At 36.7% G+C, this 14,482-nt stretch overlaps 1 protein-coding gene across 4 annotated transcripts in view; it reads left to right on the top strand.

Annotated features, from left to right (window-relative positions):
- The window catches only part of trim3b (tripartite motif containing 3b), a 29,726-nt gene extending 17,442 nt beyond the window's left edge, over positions 1-12,284 (top strand). For 3 of the 4 annotated variants that reach the window (XM_053516389.1, XM_053516387.1, XM_053516388.1), the window contains exons 5-13: positions 1,182-1,362; positions 3,023-3,755; positions 4,593-4,693; positions 5,181-5,348; positions 6,334-6,502; positions 8,894-8,953; positions 9,331-9,401; positions 9,564-9,704; positions 11,170-12,284. In XM_053516389.1, coding sequence (XP_053372364.1) covers positions 1,182-1,362; positions 3,023-3,755; positions 4,593-4,693; positions 5,181-5,348; positions 6,334-6,502; positions 8,894-8,953; positions 9,331-9,401; positions 9,564-9,704; positions 11,170-11,322 — 1,777 coding nt within the window. In that variant the 3' untranslated portion in view covers positions 11,323-12,284. The remainder of the gene's footprint in view (positions 1-1,181; positions 1,363-3,022; positions 3,756-4,592; positions 4,694-5,180; positions 5,349-6,333; positions 6,503-8,893; positions 8,954-9,330; positions 9,402-9,563; positions 9,705-11,169) is intronic. The other variant, XM_053516390.1, reaches the window with a different exon arrangement.
- The last annotated feature ends 2,198 nt before the right edge of the window (positions 12,285-14,482 follow it).

Below are 14,482 nucleotides of genomic sequence, written 5' to 3' on the forward strand. Positions count from 1 at the left end.
ACCGCAGAATTAAATGTGCACCTCAACTCTCCTGTTTTCACCAAAACTGGTTATCGGGAGCTCCACAGAGTCAATGTACATGGCCGGGCTGCTATAGCCAAAACTTTGGTCACTCGTGCCAGTGCCAAACGTTGGTTTTAATGGTGCCAGCAGTAAAAATCTTGTGCTGTGGACAATATGAAACATGTATTGTTCTTTGATGAGCCCACCTTCACTGTCTTTCCCACATCTGGGAGAGTTACGGTTTGAAGAAGCCCCAAAGAGGCGTACCATACAGACTGTTGCATGCCCAGAGTGAAGCATGGGGGTGGATCAGTGATGGTTTGGGCTGCAATATCATGGCATCACAGTGCAGGACTTGTATCTGTCATTTCCAAGATGAATTGATTCTGTATTGGCCACAAATGAAGGCCCTACACCATACTATACTATACTTTCCTATAGTTTCCTAAGTTGAATTATTGTGGTCTAAAACCAGACGTTTCAGTTTCATTGTCCAATACCTGTAAGCAACACCTAAAGCTTTACAAGTATTAAAAGGACTTTATATTGTCAAGCTTAAGGTTTCCTATAGTTTCCTAAGTTAAATTAAAATAATACTTGGTTTTCTAAAATAGTCAAATAAAATGGCTATTCAATGCTCATTGCATCTTTCTAGCAGTATGTATAAAAAGTAGTTAAAAATCGTATGCATTAGGAGACAGATGCACCCGCGTACTTGCAGCCGCTTAACTCTCTTTATAATCCTACATTCACACACTGGCATGAGGTAGGAGGGAATCATTTGCTAAGTTTGTTTAGAAACAATAACTTTAATGGAGTACAGAGATATATGCGGCTAAGTTAAACTCTCTCCAAAAAAGTCATTTTGTATTGTTATATGGTGGATTTGGTTTTTAAGTGAGAAAACTGTTATAAGCAACAAGCTACATTTAATTACTCATCAACCTTTGAAAATGTAAAATTTAAACCTTAAAAACAACCAACAAAATCTGGAAAAATGTTATATCGAATCGGGATATTTATAAATTTGTAATACATAATTTTATAAATTACCCGATTCTATAAAAATTTTTAAATTTTTTGTTGGTCGTTTTTAAGGTTTGCTTAATGTGCTTTACTAAACTACCTGTTTATTATTATTATTATTATTATTATTATTATTATTATTATGCCTGTAGATTGCCACAGCTCACAGTTGCGATTGAACTGGTGAATGAGATCTCCAGGCAGCTGATGGAGAGAAAGACTGAAGCAGTGAATGAAATCAGCAGTACATTTGAGGAGCTAGAGCGAGTTCTGCATCAACGTAAAACTGCCCTCATCACCGACCTAGAGAACATTTGCAGCTCCAAACAGAAGGTTAGGAGTAAAGTTTTACTGCAGTAAACTTTTAGGTTTTTTAAAAACAATTGGTGACCTGCTTTTTCCTGCATCAGATACACAGAAGAACAACAATTGTCAATGTCATTGTAGAAAATGATCTAAAATCTATATGATATCTTCTCAGCAGTGGTTGTGTGATTTTGAGTGATAGACAAGGCATAACAGGGCTGACAAATTGAGAAGGGCTGCATCTAGTAACCACGTGTTTACTAAATGTGCATTCCATGTAGATGTACATGATAAAATGCTGAATGATTGGAGCTACAGGTAAGGAATTAAAAACAACGGTGCTGCCGTTTCAAAAAATGGTTACTTATTTTTTAGTAAAAGCATATGCCAAGTGTCTGATTGCACTTATACCACAACACTTTGCCAACAATTATAATTTTGAATTTATTAAACAGCAACACATCATTTTAAAAATATAGTTACATGTATTGTTTCTAAAGCTATAAAACCACTTAGTTTCTCACATAACTTATAACAGCTATCAACTGGAATTTTTTTTCTCCCAATTTTTATGGTTAAAGTATGATGATTTACAAGTGAATCTGCACTTTTATTTATCTTTTAAATCACAATTTTTTTTTTTTTTTTTTTTGGGGGGGGTGGTTTGAATATAATGCAATATTGTATTATGTACTTAATAAGCTTGCGATTACTTTTTGTTTTAAAATGGAGATACACTGGCTGGCAAAAAAAAACGTCATGCACTCTAACATTTAATCTAATCATCTTTAGCTTTGATTACAGCACACAAGATTGTGGCCAGTTTATGTGTGAGATCACCCAGGTCATAGCTGTGGCTGCTTTGCATGATGGGTGGATCGCTTCTTCCCTTCTTACCCTGACATGCAAATCACTTTGGAATAGGGTTGATCTGAATTTATTAGACCACATAACCTTATTCCATAGTTAAAACATAATTCAATCTTTATGTTTCCTAACAAATAGAAGTATTTATTTTTCCTTATTAGCCTTAAAAACAAGTGGTTTTCTTATGGCCATACACAGTGGTTGAGTCCCAATCCTGTTTGTTCTCATCACATTGTGTGTGTATGGAAATGCTCTTGCATTCACTACTGAACATAGCTATTTTTTTACTGTTGATTTTGTTTACCGTGCAACTTCTAAAGTATTCACATGATTGCCATTCTTGATATTACTTCTATAGAGCACCACATTTCTTCTACGTAGTTAACACTATTTAAGAGTTTGTTTAAGAGTTCTTAACCCAGTTCCAATACTTTAAAATATCCTTAATTATGTTCTTTGCTTGATGCAGTCCAATGATTGCCCCTTCTGAAATGGCAGCTTTTTGTTGGCTGGCTAAATGTTTGCCAATACTTGTTCTGTAAATAAGATTGGTTAGTTTTATTGTTTCTGTATGAATCAGAAAAAATAATTGTTTTAGTGTAGTTATGCTATATGCAAAACTTTTATAATGAAACTGAGTTAATGTTTTTGTAGTAAAGTATCATAGCTTAACTAGCTACATATTCATCATTTCTGTTTGTTTATGGAACGTATCAATATCGTTACCTAATATAATTGAAACAATGTAAATTAAAAAATGAATATAAAACTGTTTGTGAAACACATATTTACCTTATTGCCTCTGGGATGTGTGTAATAGGTACTGCAGTCCCAGCTGTCATCATTGCAGCAGGCGAAAGAACATATCGAGAGCAGCTGCAACTTTACAGAACAGGCGCTGTGCCATGGGGGTGCTGCTGAAGTGCTTCTTGTGCAGAAGCAGATGGGGGATCGTGCAGGTGCTCTGGCTTGTCACACCTTTCCTGAACGTCCACATGAGAACTGCCATCTGCAGTGCCGCCTGGAGACTGAGGGCCTGCGGCGCTCCATCCAAAACCTGGGTGTCCTGATCACCACTAGTGCCGTTGGACACACTAGCGTGGCCACCGGGGAGGGCCTGAGGCATGCCGTCATCGGCCAGCACACCACTATCACAGTCACCACCAAGGACAAGGATGGAGAACTGGTGCGAAGCGGAAATGCACTTCTAAAAGCAGAGATCACAGGACCAGAAGGAAGCAAAGCAGTCGATGTTGAGGTAGTGGACAATAAAAATGGCACATATGAAGTGGGCTACACACTGAGGAGTGAGGGAGAACATTTATTTTCATTAATGCTATATGGCCAACCTGTTAGAGGGAGTCCATTCAGACTGCGTGCCGTGAAGCCCAGCGATGTGCCTCAGTCACCTGAAGACGTAAAGAGGAGGGTAAAGTCGCCTAGTGGAAGTGGAGGACACATCAGGCAGAAAGCTGTGCGAAGACCCTCCAGCATGTACAGCACTACTAAGAAGAAGGAGAACCCTATTGAGGATGAACTTATCTACAGAGTAGGTAAGACCACTGAGATCCAGTGGATAGTCTTTATAAAAGGTTTCTTTATTTATTTCAAGCTGTCCGACTTTATGCAATATACTTACAATAAGTACATTTGTATGAGGGTAATCAAGTCAAACTGGGACTTACTGTATAATGAAATTTCTTGTGATTGTAAAACTTCAAGAAAGACTTTAAGCACAGTACCTGGTGAGACTCTTACCCACAGTAAAGTATTTAAATGGGGTGAAGGTTTTAAATAATGCTCTCCATCCATGAACGGGGATCCTGGCTGAGGTAGCTCAGAGCCCGCTGCAGTCGTTCGTGTGAACATTTACAGTAGCGAACTGAACTTCTGATTTTTGCAAATCAATGAATATGTTATTGCCAACTTGCAGAAGAGAAGCAGCTGACTATGGGAACTATACACACAATCATTCATGAACACCACTTGCACACTACTGGAACGTGGCTGGAAGTTATTTGCCACACCCCCTGCCCATTTCCTCATGTTTAGGCCAATAAAGGAGTCCATAGGAGACCAGCGTTTTAGACGTGAAGCAGGCAGTGATCATGGCTCTGGCATTCCGAGTTAACCTTCTTCCTTAATGGCATCCAAGCACTAGTAAAATGCTGGGATAAGTACATTACCGTAGCTGGGGATTATACAGTCTAAAGGAAATAAAGGTCATTTTTACTCTCATAACTTTGATCTGTTATCCTGCACACTCAAAAGTCTTGGTTTGACTTGAACACTTGTTGTATATGTTGTCATTACTTTATTTTCTGTTAGTGAAGAATTGATTCATAATTTGGACACAGATACTGTATATTTTTTAATGATGTGTGTAACAGGCACAAGAGGCCGGGAGAAGGGTGAGTTCACCAATCTTCAAGGCATCTCCACCTGCAGTGGCAGAGTTGTAGTGGCAGACAGCAACAACCAGTGCATACAGGTGAGCTATTAGATAACCTGCTGTGTACCGTATGTTCTGTTTGGGTCAATGGCTAAAATAAAAATAAATACAATTTTTCTTTTCACCACTTTTGACATAAAAAAAATCTCAATAATCTCAATTAAATGATTTAAAAAATAAAATTATTTGAAAATAATCTCAAAACCTTTTAGCTGTCATATTGATGTCTAAACTTTTGCAGCATCTACAGTGAGTTCACACTAATCTATAGTCTTAAGTAACTTAAATAACTGTTTGTCAAAAACAAACAAAATAATTAGTTTCTGGTTTGTATTTTATTTAACAATAGTTTAGTTAAAATATGTATTATATAGGTTATCATATTTGATGGATAAAAAAAGGTTAATTTTAAATTATAAACTTTATCAAAGTTGACAACATGCAGAGTTTAAAGAAATTGTAAATTGCTCACAAAATATTTTGGTATTTAGGTTCTAACTGCCATATTTCCTACATCTGTGTGTAGGTGTTTACTAATGACGGTCAGTTTAAACTGAGGTTTGGAGTGCGAGGTCGTTCACCAGGGCAACTGCAGCGACCAACAGGTGTGACAGTAGACATGAACGGAGACATCATAGTAGCTGATTATGATAATCGATGGATTAGCATCTTCTCCGCGGAAGGGAAGTTTAAGGTAAGAACTGTAACTGCAGGAAAGATCACTGGGACACTGGATTAATATATCTTTAATAGATACATTATTTCTGGCAGGAATACAGCATACAACAATAAAAGTTAATTTTAATAATAGTCATTGTCTGCAAAGCAGTTTTACAGAATCAAATGAAAATTATGGAAATGTGTATGGAAGCTGAGAGAATCAAAATAAATGTCTTTTGAGCACCTCAAGAAATGCTTTATCATTAAACATGACCCTACACGAACAGCAGTCTAACCATATGATTTACAATGAACGAAAAAAAATTTTTAGTGTGAGCTCTGTGCTTAAAAATAAACTTGAAATTAAAATGTTAATTTTTATCTAATCTGTCATTGGGAGGGAAAAAGTCCCAAATGACTATATCACAAGTCTAAACATAGCCAAGAAGTAAACAAGAGTAGCAAAAATAGCACACTAAACCCTGTGTGTGGGTTACATTTGCATTTAGGCATTTGGCAGACGCCCTTATCCAGAGCGACTTACATTTTTACTTCATTATGCGTCTGAGCAGTTGAGGGTTAAGGGCCTTGCTCAAGGGCCCAATAGGGACAACTTGGGTGGTCGTGGGTTGATTTCTAAAGCCAAATGTTTGACTCAGTCTGGTCATGGGACAAGCTGGGTTGGTGCAGGAAAGATCACTGGAACATTGGATTAATATATCTTTAATAGATACATTATTTCTGGCAAGAATAGAAATGGTTTAACCCATATTCTCTATATACGTAAGTATAGACACATTTCCACTTCAATCCCAAAATGTTCTTGATGCAACCAATTACACTTACAGTATCCATTTCTAAGATCTGTTATTTTTGGAACAGTGGAACAGTGGAACAGACCATATCAGACCTTCTTCCTAAGTAAATTAGGGCCAGAATAAACAATGACCCAGGTTGAGAAAGACAGTTTTCTATGTTTTCTCAATGCATGACTTTCCTCCTACTGTCTTTGTGCTCAGAATAAAATCGGTGCTGGGAGGTTGATGGGGCCAAAGGGCGTTGCAGTGGATCGTAATGGCCACATCATTGCCGTGGATAATAAAGCGTGCTGCGTCTTCATCTTCCAGTCTAATGGGAAACTGGTCACCAGGTTTGGGGCAAGGGGCTCGTTGGACAGACAGTTTGCAGGTACTGTACTTCTATAAATTGCTCGGGTGCAGATCAAGATCTTTATAGAGAGCAGGCTATGTAAATCTTTAGAGTTTGTTGATGCAGTTCTCAGCATGATTAAAACTGCCATTTGTGTGTGTGTGTGTGTGTGAGTGTGTGTGTGTGTGTGACTTTGCACCAGCTTTTTATTTATTTTTTTGTTCATAACTTTTTATTGTAAATTCAGTTATGAAAACAAACAAATTAAATTTGCACCAGCCTTTTTTAATGACTGTGGGCTGTGATGATCGTTCTCTAATAACCAACCAAATCCCCAACAGACTGTGAAGCTAACCATGACCTAAATAAAAAAATAAATAAATTACACAAAAAATGTAGTATGTAATAAAAAAATTCAAAACAGTACAAATAAGTACATTTACTATATAAAAAAATCCAGCCGAGTTTTTATGAGATTAAAAATAATTTGGTATTAATAACATTTACAGGTCTGTGTGCATGGAGTTTACATGTACATGTGCTTGGTGGGTTTCCTCTGGGTACTTAAGTTTTCTCCCACAGTTCAAAAACATGCAGATTAGGCTGATTGGCTTTTCTAAATTCCCCATAGTGTGTGAGTATCTTTAGGCTTGTGTGTCCTGCAATGGATTATTTATGTAATTGTTGAGAAACCCATAAATTTTTATGCTGCAGTTATAAACATAATGGATAAACGGAGTCCTCATGTACAGTATATAGTTCATGTCCCACGTCTCAGAATAAATACACCAGTTTCAGGAAGGTCTCAGAGTTTGCTGAAAACAACATGAAGTCCAATAAGCTCTTGAAACAAGTGTAGAAGAAGTTCAGAAACAATAGTGGTTCAGTTACTGACATTGGATAGTTCAGAACTATCTTAAAATTTCAAGTGCAGGTTGTAACATCACAACTGTTCAGGAGAGTATTATATTTGATGGATAGATAGTTTAAATGGATCTGTCTGTCTGTCTGTACAGTCTATTTATACATATGTATATGTACTGTAGATGTGGTGTAGATGTGTATGTACAGTATTGTATATACACTACCAGGCAAGTTTGGACACATCTAATTCCAAGGTCTTTCCTGTTTATTTATTTATTTATTTTTTTGTTTGTTTTCTTACTGCTAAAGTTGTCCAAAACATGCAATAATCTCAGTTTATATATATGCAATAATAACAGTTGCTATTGAGATGTGTCTGCTACTTATGCTGTTTAAAGCCTTCATAACGCCTCTAATCTGTGTTGCACTTAATTGGTTATTTTTTAGGCTGGTAACTCTAAATGAACTTCTCTGCAGCAGAGTTTTGGTCTTGCATTCCTGGTTTGGTCTTCATAAGAACCGGTTTTATCAAAGAACAGCTGATCTTTGTGTTTTAAAATAACAACTGACTGTTGTTGTTAATTAATTACCTAATTCCATCTGGGTTATTTCTTAGATGTTTTAAGAATCCAGAATGTAGAAAAGAAATCTGAATGTGTCCAAACTTTTGACTGGTACTGTATATCTTGAAAGAGAAATAAATACATGGATAGATACATAGACACAGTTTGTGTTTACAGTATCACTCTCTCTCTCTCTCTCTTTCTCTCTTACTTTCTTACAACTTTCTTACAACTTTATACAGGAAGCATTTTCATGGCCAGATTTACCCAGGCTTCAGTTCCAATGTGTAAAAGAATGTAGATCTGCCTCTGTTCTGCCTTCCTCTCTGTTATTCAGAAATTCATGATATTCATGATATGACAGCACAGATTAGCACTGTTGCCTGCACCTCCAGTGGGTCAAATCTTACTTCCAGTCCTGTATGTGCAAATTTGCTTGTTCTCCCTGTGCTTTGTGGGTTTCCTCAGGTTTCTTCCCATTTGTCCAAAGTCGTGGACAGTATTCCAAATTGCCCACTGTGTACGAGTATGTGTGTGTCGCGTGTGTGTTTGTGCCCTATGATAGGTGTGCCCAGCCTTGTGTGCCCTAAGTTACCTGGTATATACTGCTAATGGCCAGATGGATAGGTGTATAGATGGATATTCAGGATATTCCTGTGCCAGTTCAAAAGACTATCTTTGGATTTTTCTGACTGGCAAACTGTATAATAGAGAGGACATGTAAAGCTTATGCATTTGCTGCCACCTTAAGTTGACTTAACTTACCCCTTTCATTGTGCTTTATTTGTCATCACTTATTGTCCAGTTTTCCTAACCCTCTCTAAAAGTGCATGTGGATGTGACATACTGCTGCCTTTAGTGTGTGAACATTTAGAAAGCTTTAGCTGCATCATGAACTTTGCTTACTTTGTTTGCTCATATTTTTGACAGATGCCCTTCTGCTTGCTTGTTTTTGTCTCTTTTCCCCCTGACCCTTTGTGTTTTGTCCCTTATTCCTTTTTAGAAAAAAGTGGTTCAAACTTTGCACAGGAGCAAAAGCTTAGTAAATCTGGCCCTGGGTTCAGTAAGTATGGAGTACAATGAGTCATGTGGTGTTATGACTAATGTTCATTCCCAAATACTTAAGTCTGAATTGAAAGAATTGAAATCAGAGTATAAATCATCTTGTTTTTGATACAGTACCTGGCTTCAATTAGAAGCAAATCATGAATATGCATATCAACACAAAGTAGTATAGTCCAGTATGTTAGAGTGTAAAATGTGGAAGCATTTGAGGTAGCAATTGAATTTATCATACTGGTGATTACACTGATTTAACTCTTCTGATTTAGGAAATGTCTTATTCCTTATCACTTGGTGGACACTTTTCTTGTCAGATCACCTGACCTCATCAGTGCTCATGTTTTGTGTCTTATTGTCTTACTCCTTGTCTGTCTTCAGGTCCACACTTTGTGGCCATCAACAACAAGAATGAAATCATAGTAACAGACTTCCACAACCACTCGGTTAAGGTACTGTAAGGTTATGTTTGTTAAAAGTTTTTTTGTTTGTTTGTTTTTTTACCCAGAAGATGCCCACTCAGCACTAGCATTGTAATAAATGTTTTAGGAAGCTGTTGAGTGTATTTGTTATTATGCTGGGACGTGGTGGTTAGATTTCTGCTCTTTGCTCAGGTGTTTAGTGCAGACGGCGAGTTCCTCTATAAATTTGGCTCGCATGGTGAAGGAAATGGGCAGTTTAATGCCCCGACAGGAGTGGCTGTTGATGCAAATGGGAACATCATTGTAGCAGACTGGGGTAACAGCAGGATACAGGTAATAACATTCAGCACTCACACATGACTCACAGAATGCATGTCGGCTTCAAAATGTTGTATCTGAAAATAAAGCCTTGAACAAACATGTAGCGGATGTGCTCTAGAATGAAAGTTCAAGGCTAAAAGCATCTGTTCAAATGCAAATAATGGATTTTCAAAGCACATAATAGTGTTGCATTGTCGGCATCTCTACAGTGTAATGCAGACTGTGATGTTATTTTTTATTTTTTTATAAAACCTGGGCTTGCTAAAAAGTATACTGTTGTTTTATATATACACACACATTTTTGTTGTAATTGAGAAATAAACTGACAAGAATATTATAATTTCTGCGAGGATAATGTCACACCATACTGTTGGTTATGTTTTTAGGACTACTATAACAGCTCACTTGATTGTGTGAACCCATCTGGCAAATAGATGTAGCTGTTAGTTTTCTTTAAAAAAAAAAAAAAAATCAAGCATGCTTTTGTACCAATGATGCATTCAAGGTGTTGTCGTCTAAATTGGCAGATGAATACATTGCCTGGCCAACAGAAGTCACCGTTTGGAGTTAAGTGGGCAAATAATTAATACTCTTTAATTGGATAAGTACTGCAGTGCTGACTATCTAACCCTAACTTGGTGATACCTACACTTTTCCTGCAGGGGATCCCTTTTGTAGCCAAGAATTTTTGGCAGTTTTTGGGGGCAGTGTTTTGATCCGTGGCTGCTTCAGTTGGTCAGGTGTGTGTATGTGGCAGTAAGATGGAGTCAGCTGACCTAAATATACTGAATGACTAGTTTTTTGTTTCATCAGTGGATTTATTTTGTTCCCTAATGGTACAGACATTATTCCAAAATGATAATACCTAGCTTCATTAGGCTCAAATTGTAAAAGAGTGGTTCAGGAAACATGAAACATAATTTGCAGATTGATTGGCCACAAGTAACATTGAGAGTGCTTGCAGTGGTCTGACTCTCCCGTTATCAATGCAAGATCTTGGAGACAAATTAATGCAACTCTGGACATTATTGATCAAAATGATGCTACAGTGAATGTGGTAATCAAAACAAAAGAATGTTCAACAAAATGTTGTGGGCCAGGAGTATCTCAGTGGTTAAGGCATTGGACTGCGGTTCGGAAGATCCCAGGTTTAAACCCCACAACCACCAAGTTGCCACTGTTGGGCCCTTGAGCAAGGCCCTTAACCCTCAACTGCTCAGATGTATAATAAGATAAAAAATAAATAAATGTAACTCGCTCTGGATAAGAGCGTCTGCCAAATGCCTAAATGTAAATGTAAAATGTTGTGTAGAAATAGTACTAATAGTAATAATAGCTCACTGGCTAAGATGTTGGACTATTCATTAGAAGGATTATAGGGTTAAGCCCCAGTACTACCAAGCTTGTTAAAATGCCAGGGTAAATCACAGCTAAAGAAGATCCAGTTTCTCAAGGTACATGTTCTTTCTTTTCCCAGGTATTTGACAGCTCGGGCTCTTTCCTGTCCTACATCAACACGAGCGCAGACCCGCTGTATGGGCCGCAAGGTTTGGCGCTCACATCTGAAGGTCACGTGGTTGTTGCAGACTCTGGGAACCACTGTTTTAAAGTGTATCGCTACTTACAGTAGTGCTCTGGCTCTCCTGCTTTCTCTCTCCGACCTTTTTGCACGTTCCGCTTAGATCAGACCCCTTAACCAAACTAAAGAGGATGAGCAGAAAGCATAAGAGCATTTTTCTCTTACAGTGCAGTGCTCCAAAGCATACTTTTTTTTTTTTTTTTTTTTTTTTTTTTACTGTTTATAATTGTGATCTAGACCTTATGATTGTTTAGAGTGGATGTTGGGGAGTGATATGACAAGCACATTTTGTACAATAATTCACTTCAAGATATTAAATTGGTAAAATTGAGAAGATTTTGTGTACAGCACTTTCTCTAAAGCATGTATTCATAAAGCTAGTGCTATGATTTTAACAACAGACATAAAAAAAATCCTTAAATATAAGAATCTATAATAAAATAAAAGATCTATAATTAATTTCATGCTAACATGCAAATATTTTACTTAATTACAGAACCTGTACATAAGCACGTACACGGTTCTCCAGCTGAATTTAGAAAATTCTGCAGTTCATATTCATTAATTGTATTTTAATTTTTTTAAATACAAACCACAGATCTCAGCAATTGATTCAATTAATAAATTTGTATACTTAATCTGCCTGTTATTACGGAATTAATGGTAAGTAATTACAATTATGAGTAATTACAATAATTGAGAGCATTTTGGTAATTACACTATTACCAAATTACAAATATTTGGTAAAGATCTGTTATTATTATAAACGTATTATGCTTCATAAATACAGGCTTCAAAGAAAACACAACTATTTTTAAATCAAGTGTCTTAACCTTAATCATGATTTGCTAGTTTCTTAGATCTGAAATGAAACTATGACTAGAACCTCTGACAGCTTTACTTTCCATGTCTCTGGGTACACACTTATCCTGTTTGTCTTTGAGTGCGAACATCATTTGTGGATGTTTAATCTGTGTGTATTGTATTTATGCGCATAAACAAGTGTCTGTAAATATGCATATGTGTGTATATATGATAGACTATATGTAATCTGTACATGTACCATAACTCTAGTTTCTCATCACCCCCTGATTAATGTCCTCGTCCGCTCCGATGCTTTAGCTGTACAGACGTAGTGCTCAGAGTAAACAAGTGTCTTCTCTGTGGAACGTGTGTACAGTGAGGTGCAGCGGCTAAAAGGATCAGATTTATTTTTCTATTTCATTTCATGATACTACTTTTTGTTTAGAGTAGTCCTAAAAAAAAGTAACCCTTGGTGACAAAGGGGGGAAATATGAGAGAAAGGTTTAGATAAATGTTAATCACACTGCGATGTGGTTGGACATATTGTGTCCCATATACAGAGTACCTTTGTAAATAATTGTTTCAATTCATACAGCGTCATTGTGCTTACTGTGTCAGTGTAAAGGTCGTCATTTTTATCAGTATTTAATTATTTTTTTTCTTTTGCTGATTTGTACAGATTTGTTTTTTGATTTTATTGTTTTTGGATGAGCTCCACAGAATTCTCACCAGCCAAAGCTTTCAATAATGTCTTTTCCCCGCCCACTCTTAGCTTTTGAGAGCCTCATCCATTTGTCTTGAGGTATAAGGTCCTGTTCAGGCTATAATGGAAGTTAATTATTCCTATCACTTACACTTATTACAGTTATAGCGAGTGTGTGTGAGTTTAAAGCAGTGTCGTGTGAGAGCATTTTGTGTGTAGCTGTTGCTTAATGATCCAGTTTACCTGTTTCTGGACTGCTGTTAAATCCCAGGAGAGTTGTGCATGTTGCAACTTTTCCATTAAAAAAAAGAATTTTGTTACATTTAATAACTGTAAATGAACATAGGAGTATTTCTGACACTCGTCTCAGAGCAGTGGTTCGGTGGCGGCTCTGCACTTTTTGTGTGACTTCAAAGTCATTCAATTCCTTTTCGCAGGTCCCCAAACCTGTGTGCATCCTGAACACTTGTGTAAGAAATTATTTTAATTCTTATATTAATTTCTAAGTTCAAGCACATTTTAGGACTTTGTTACACCCTCATACTTGGCTCCGTTTAACCCATCACACAGGAGGGTGCTAAACACACTGCTGATATGTAGCCAAGTTTTAACCTTCATTTTATGATCTACTGCACACGTGTAAATCAGCTTGCTCTCAGCGCTAAAGCCCGTGCATGCTTGCAATGCATTATGGGAACGGCTTCTATGCATTGTAGCATTATTCTAATATCTGATAGTTTAGTTAGAATTTATGCACAATAATTCTAGAATTCGGGACCAGTTTGAGTAACAGGACTGATCCATAGTCAGTTTCTGTCTTCTATTATTCTGTTAGCTAAGAATTTAAAGAGCAAATTTAGCTGAACCTCGTCTCTGAGACACCCAAGACCCACACAGACACAGCACTGACTGATAATCACTAACTCCTTCCAGAAAATTAACTAGAACCCATTATTAATTACAAACCATTCAGTAATTAAAAAGTCTTCTACAGCACGAGATGTCTTCACAAATCCATTTTAACAGTGTGTAATTAAAAATATTATAAATATAAAGTTATTTAAATCTTACATAGGTTTAAATAAAACCTGTGTGTCTCTGTCTCAGAACCACGTTCTCCCTCTCTCTCACACACACGTGTACCAAAACAAGTGTTACTTTTTAACTCAATGCTAGAGCTTGTTTCAGTAAAAACATGGCTCTCAGATAGAGGGCTAACCCAGGGGTCTGCTGTTTGTTCATTAAAGTGGTAAAAATCATATCAAAATCTAATTGTTTGTGTTTTTATAATGATTGGCTTGTTTAACTGTTCTGTCAATTAAATTTAAATCCAACTTTGACCAACACCAAAACTAGACTATTAGTAAATAACTTAAATCTAATGACAATTTTATTGATGTTTCATAGAATTTGATTGATAATTATTATTTTTAATTTTGTGTACACTTTTTACATGTAAAAAGAATGACTTTAAACGCAGATATATAACATACATTTATTACACATGTGTAACTGTAGGGAGACACCTTCAGACAAAGGCTGAATTACAAGCAGTTAGACACAAACACTTTCATTAAAAACAAAAATAGCTATAGCAATAGCGCCATCTACCCACTTGCTTTTCTTTCTGCTTGTCTGCTGTGCTTTAAATACAAATCACAAAAACAGATACAATGAGATTGAAGGGGAAAAAAAACAACTTAA

This window comes from Clarias gariepinus, chromosome 17, assembly GCF_024256425.1.
Source record: "Clarias gariepinus isolate MV-2021 ecotype Netherlands chromosome 17, CGAR_prim_01v2, whole genome shotgun sequence".
Lineage (NCBI taxonomy): Eukaryota > Metazoa > Chordata > Actinopteri > Siluriformes > Clariidae > Clarias > Clarias gariepinus.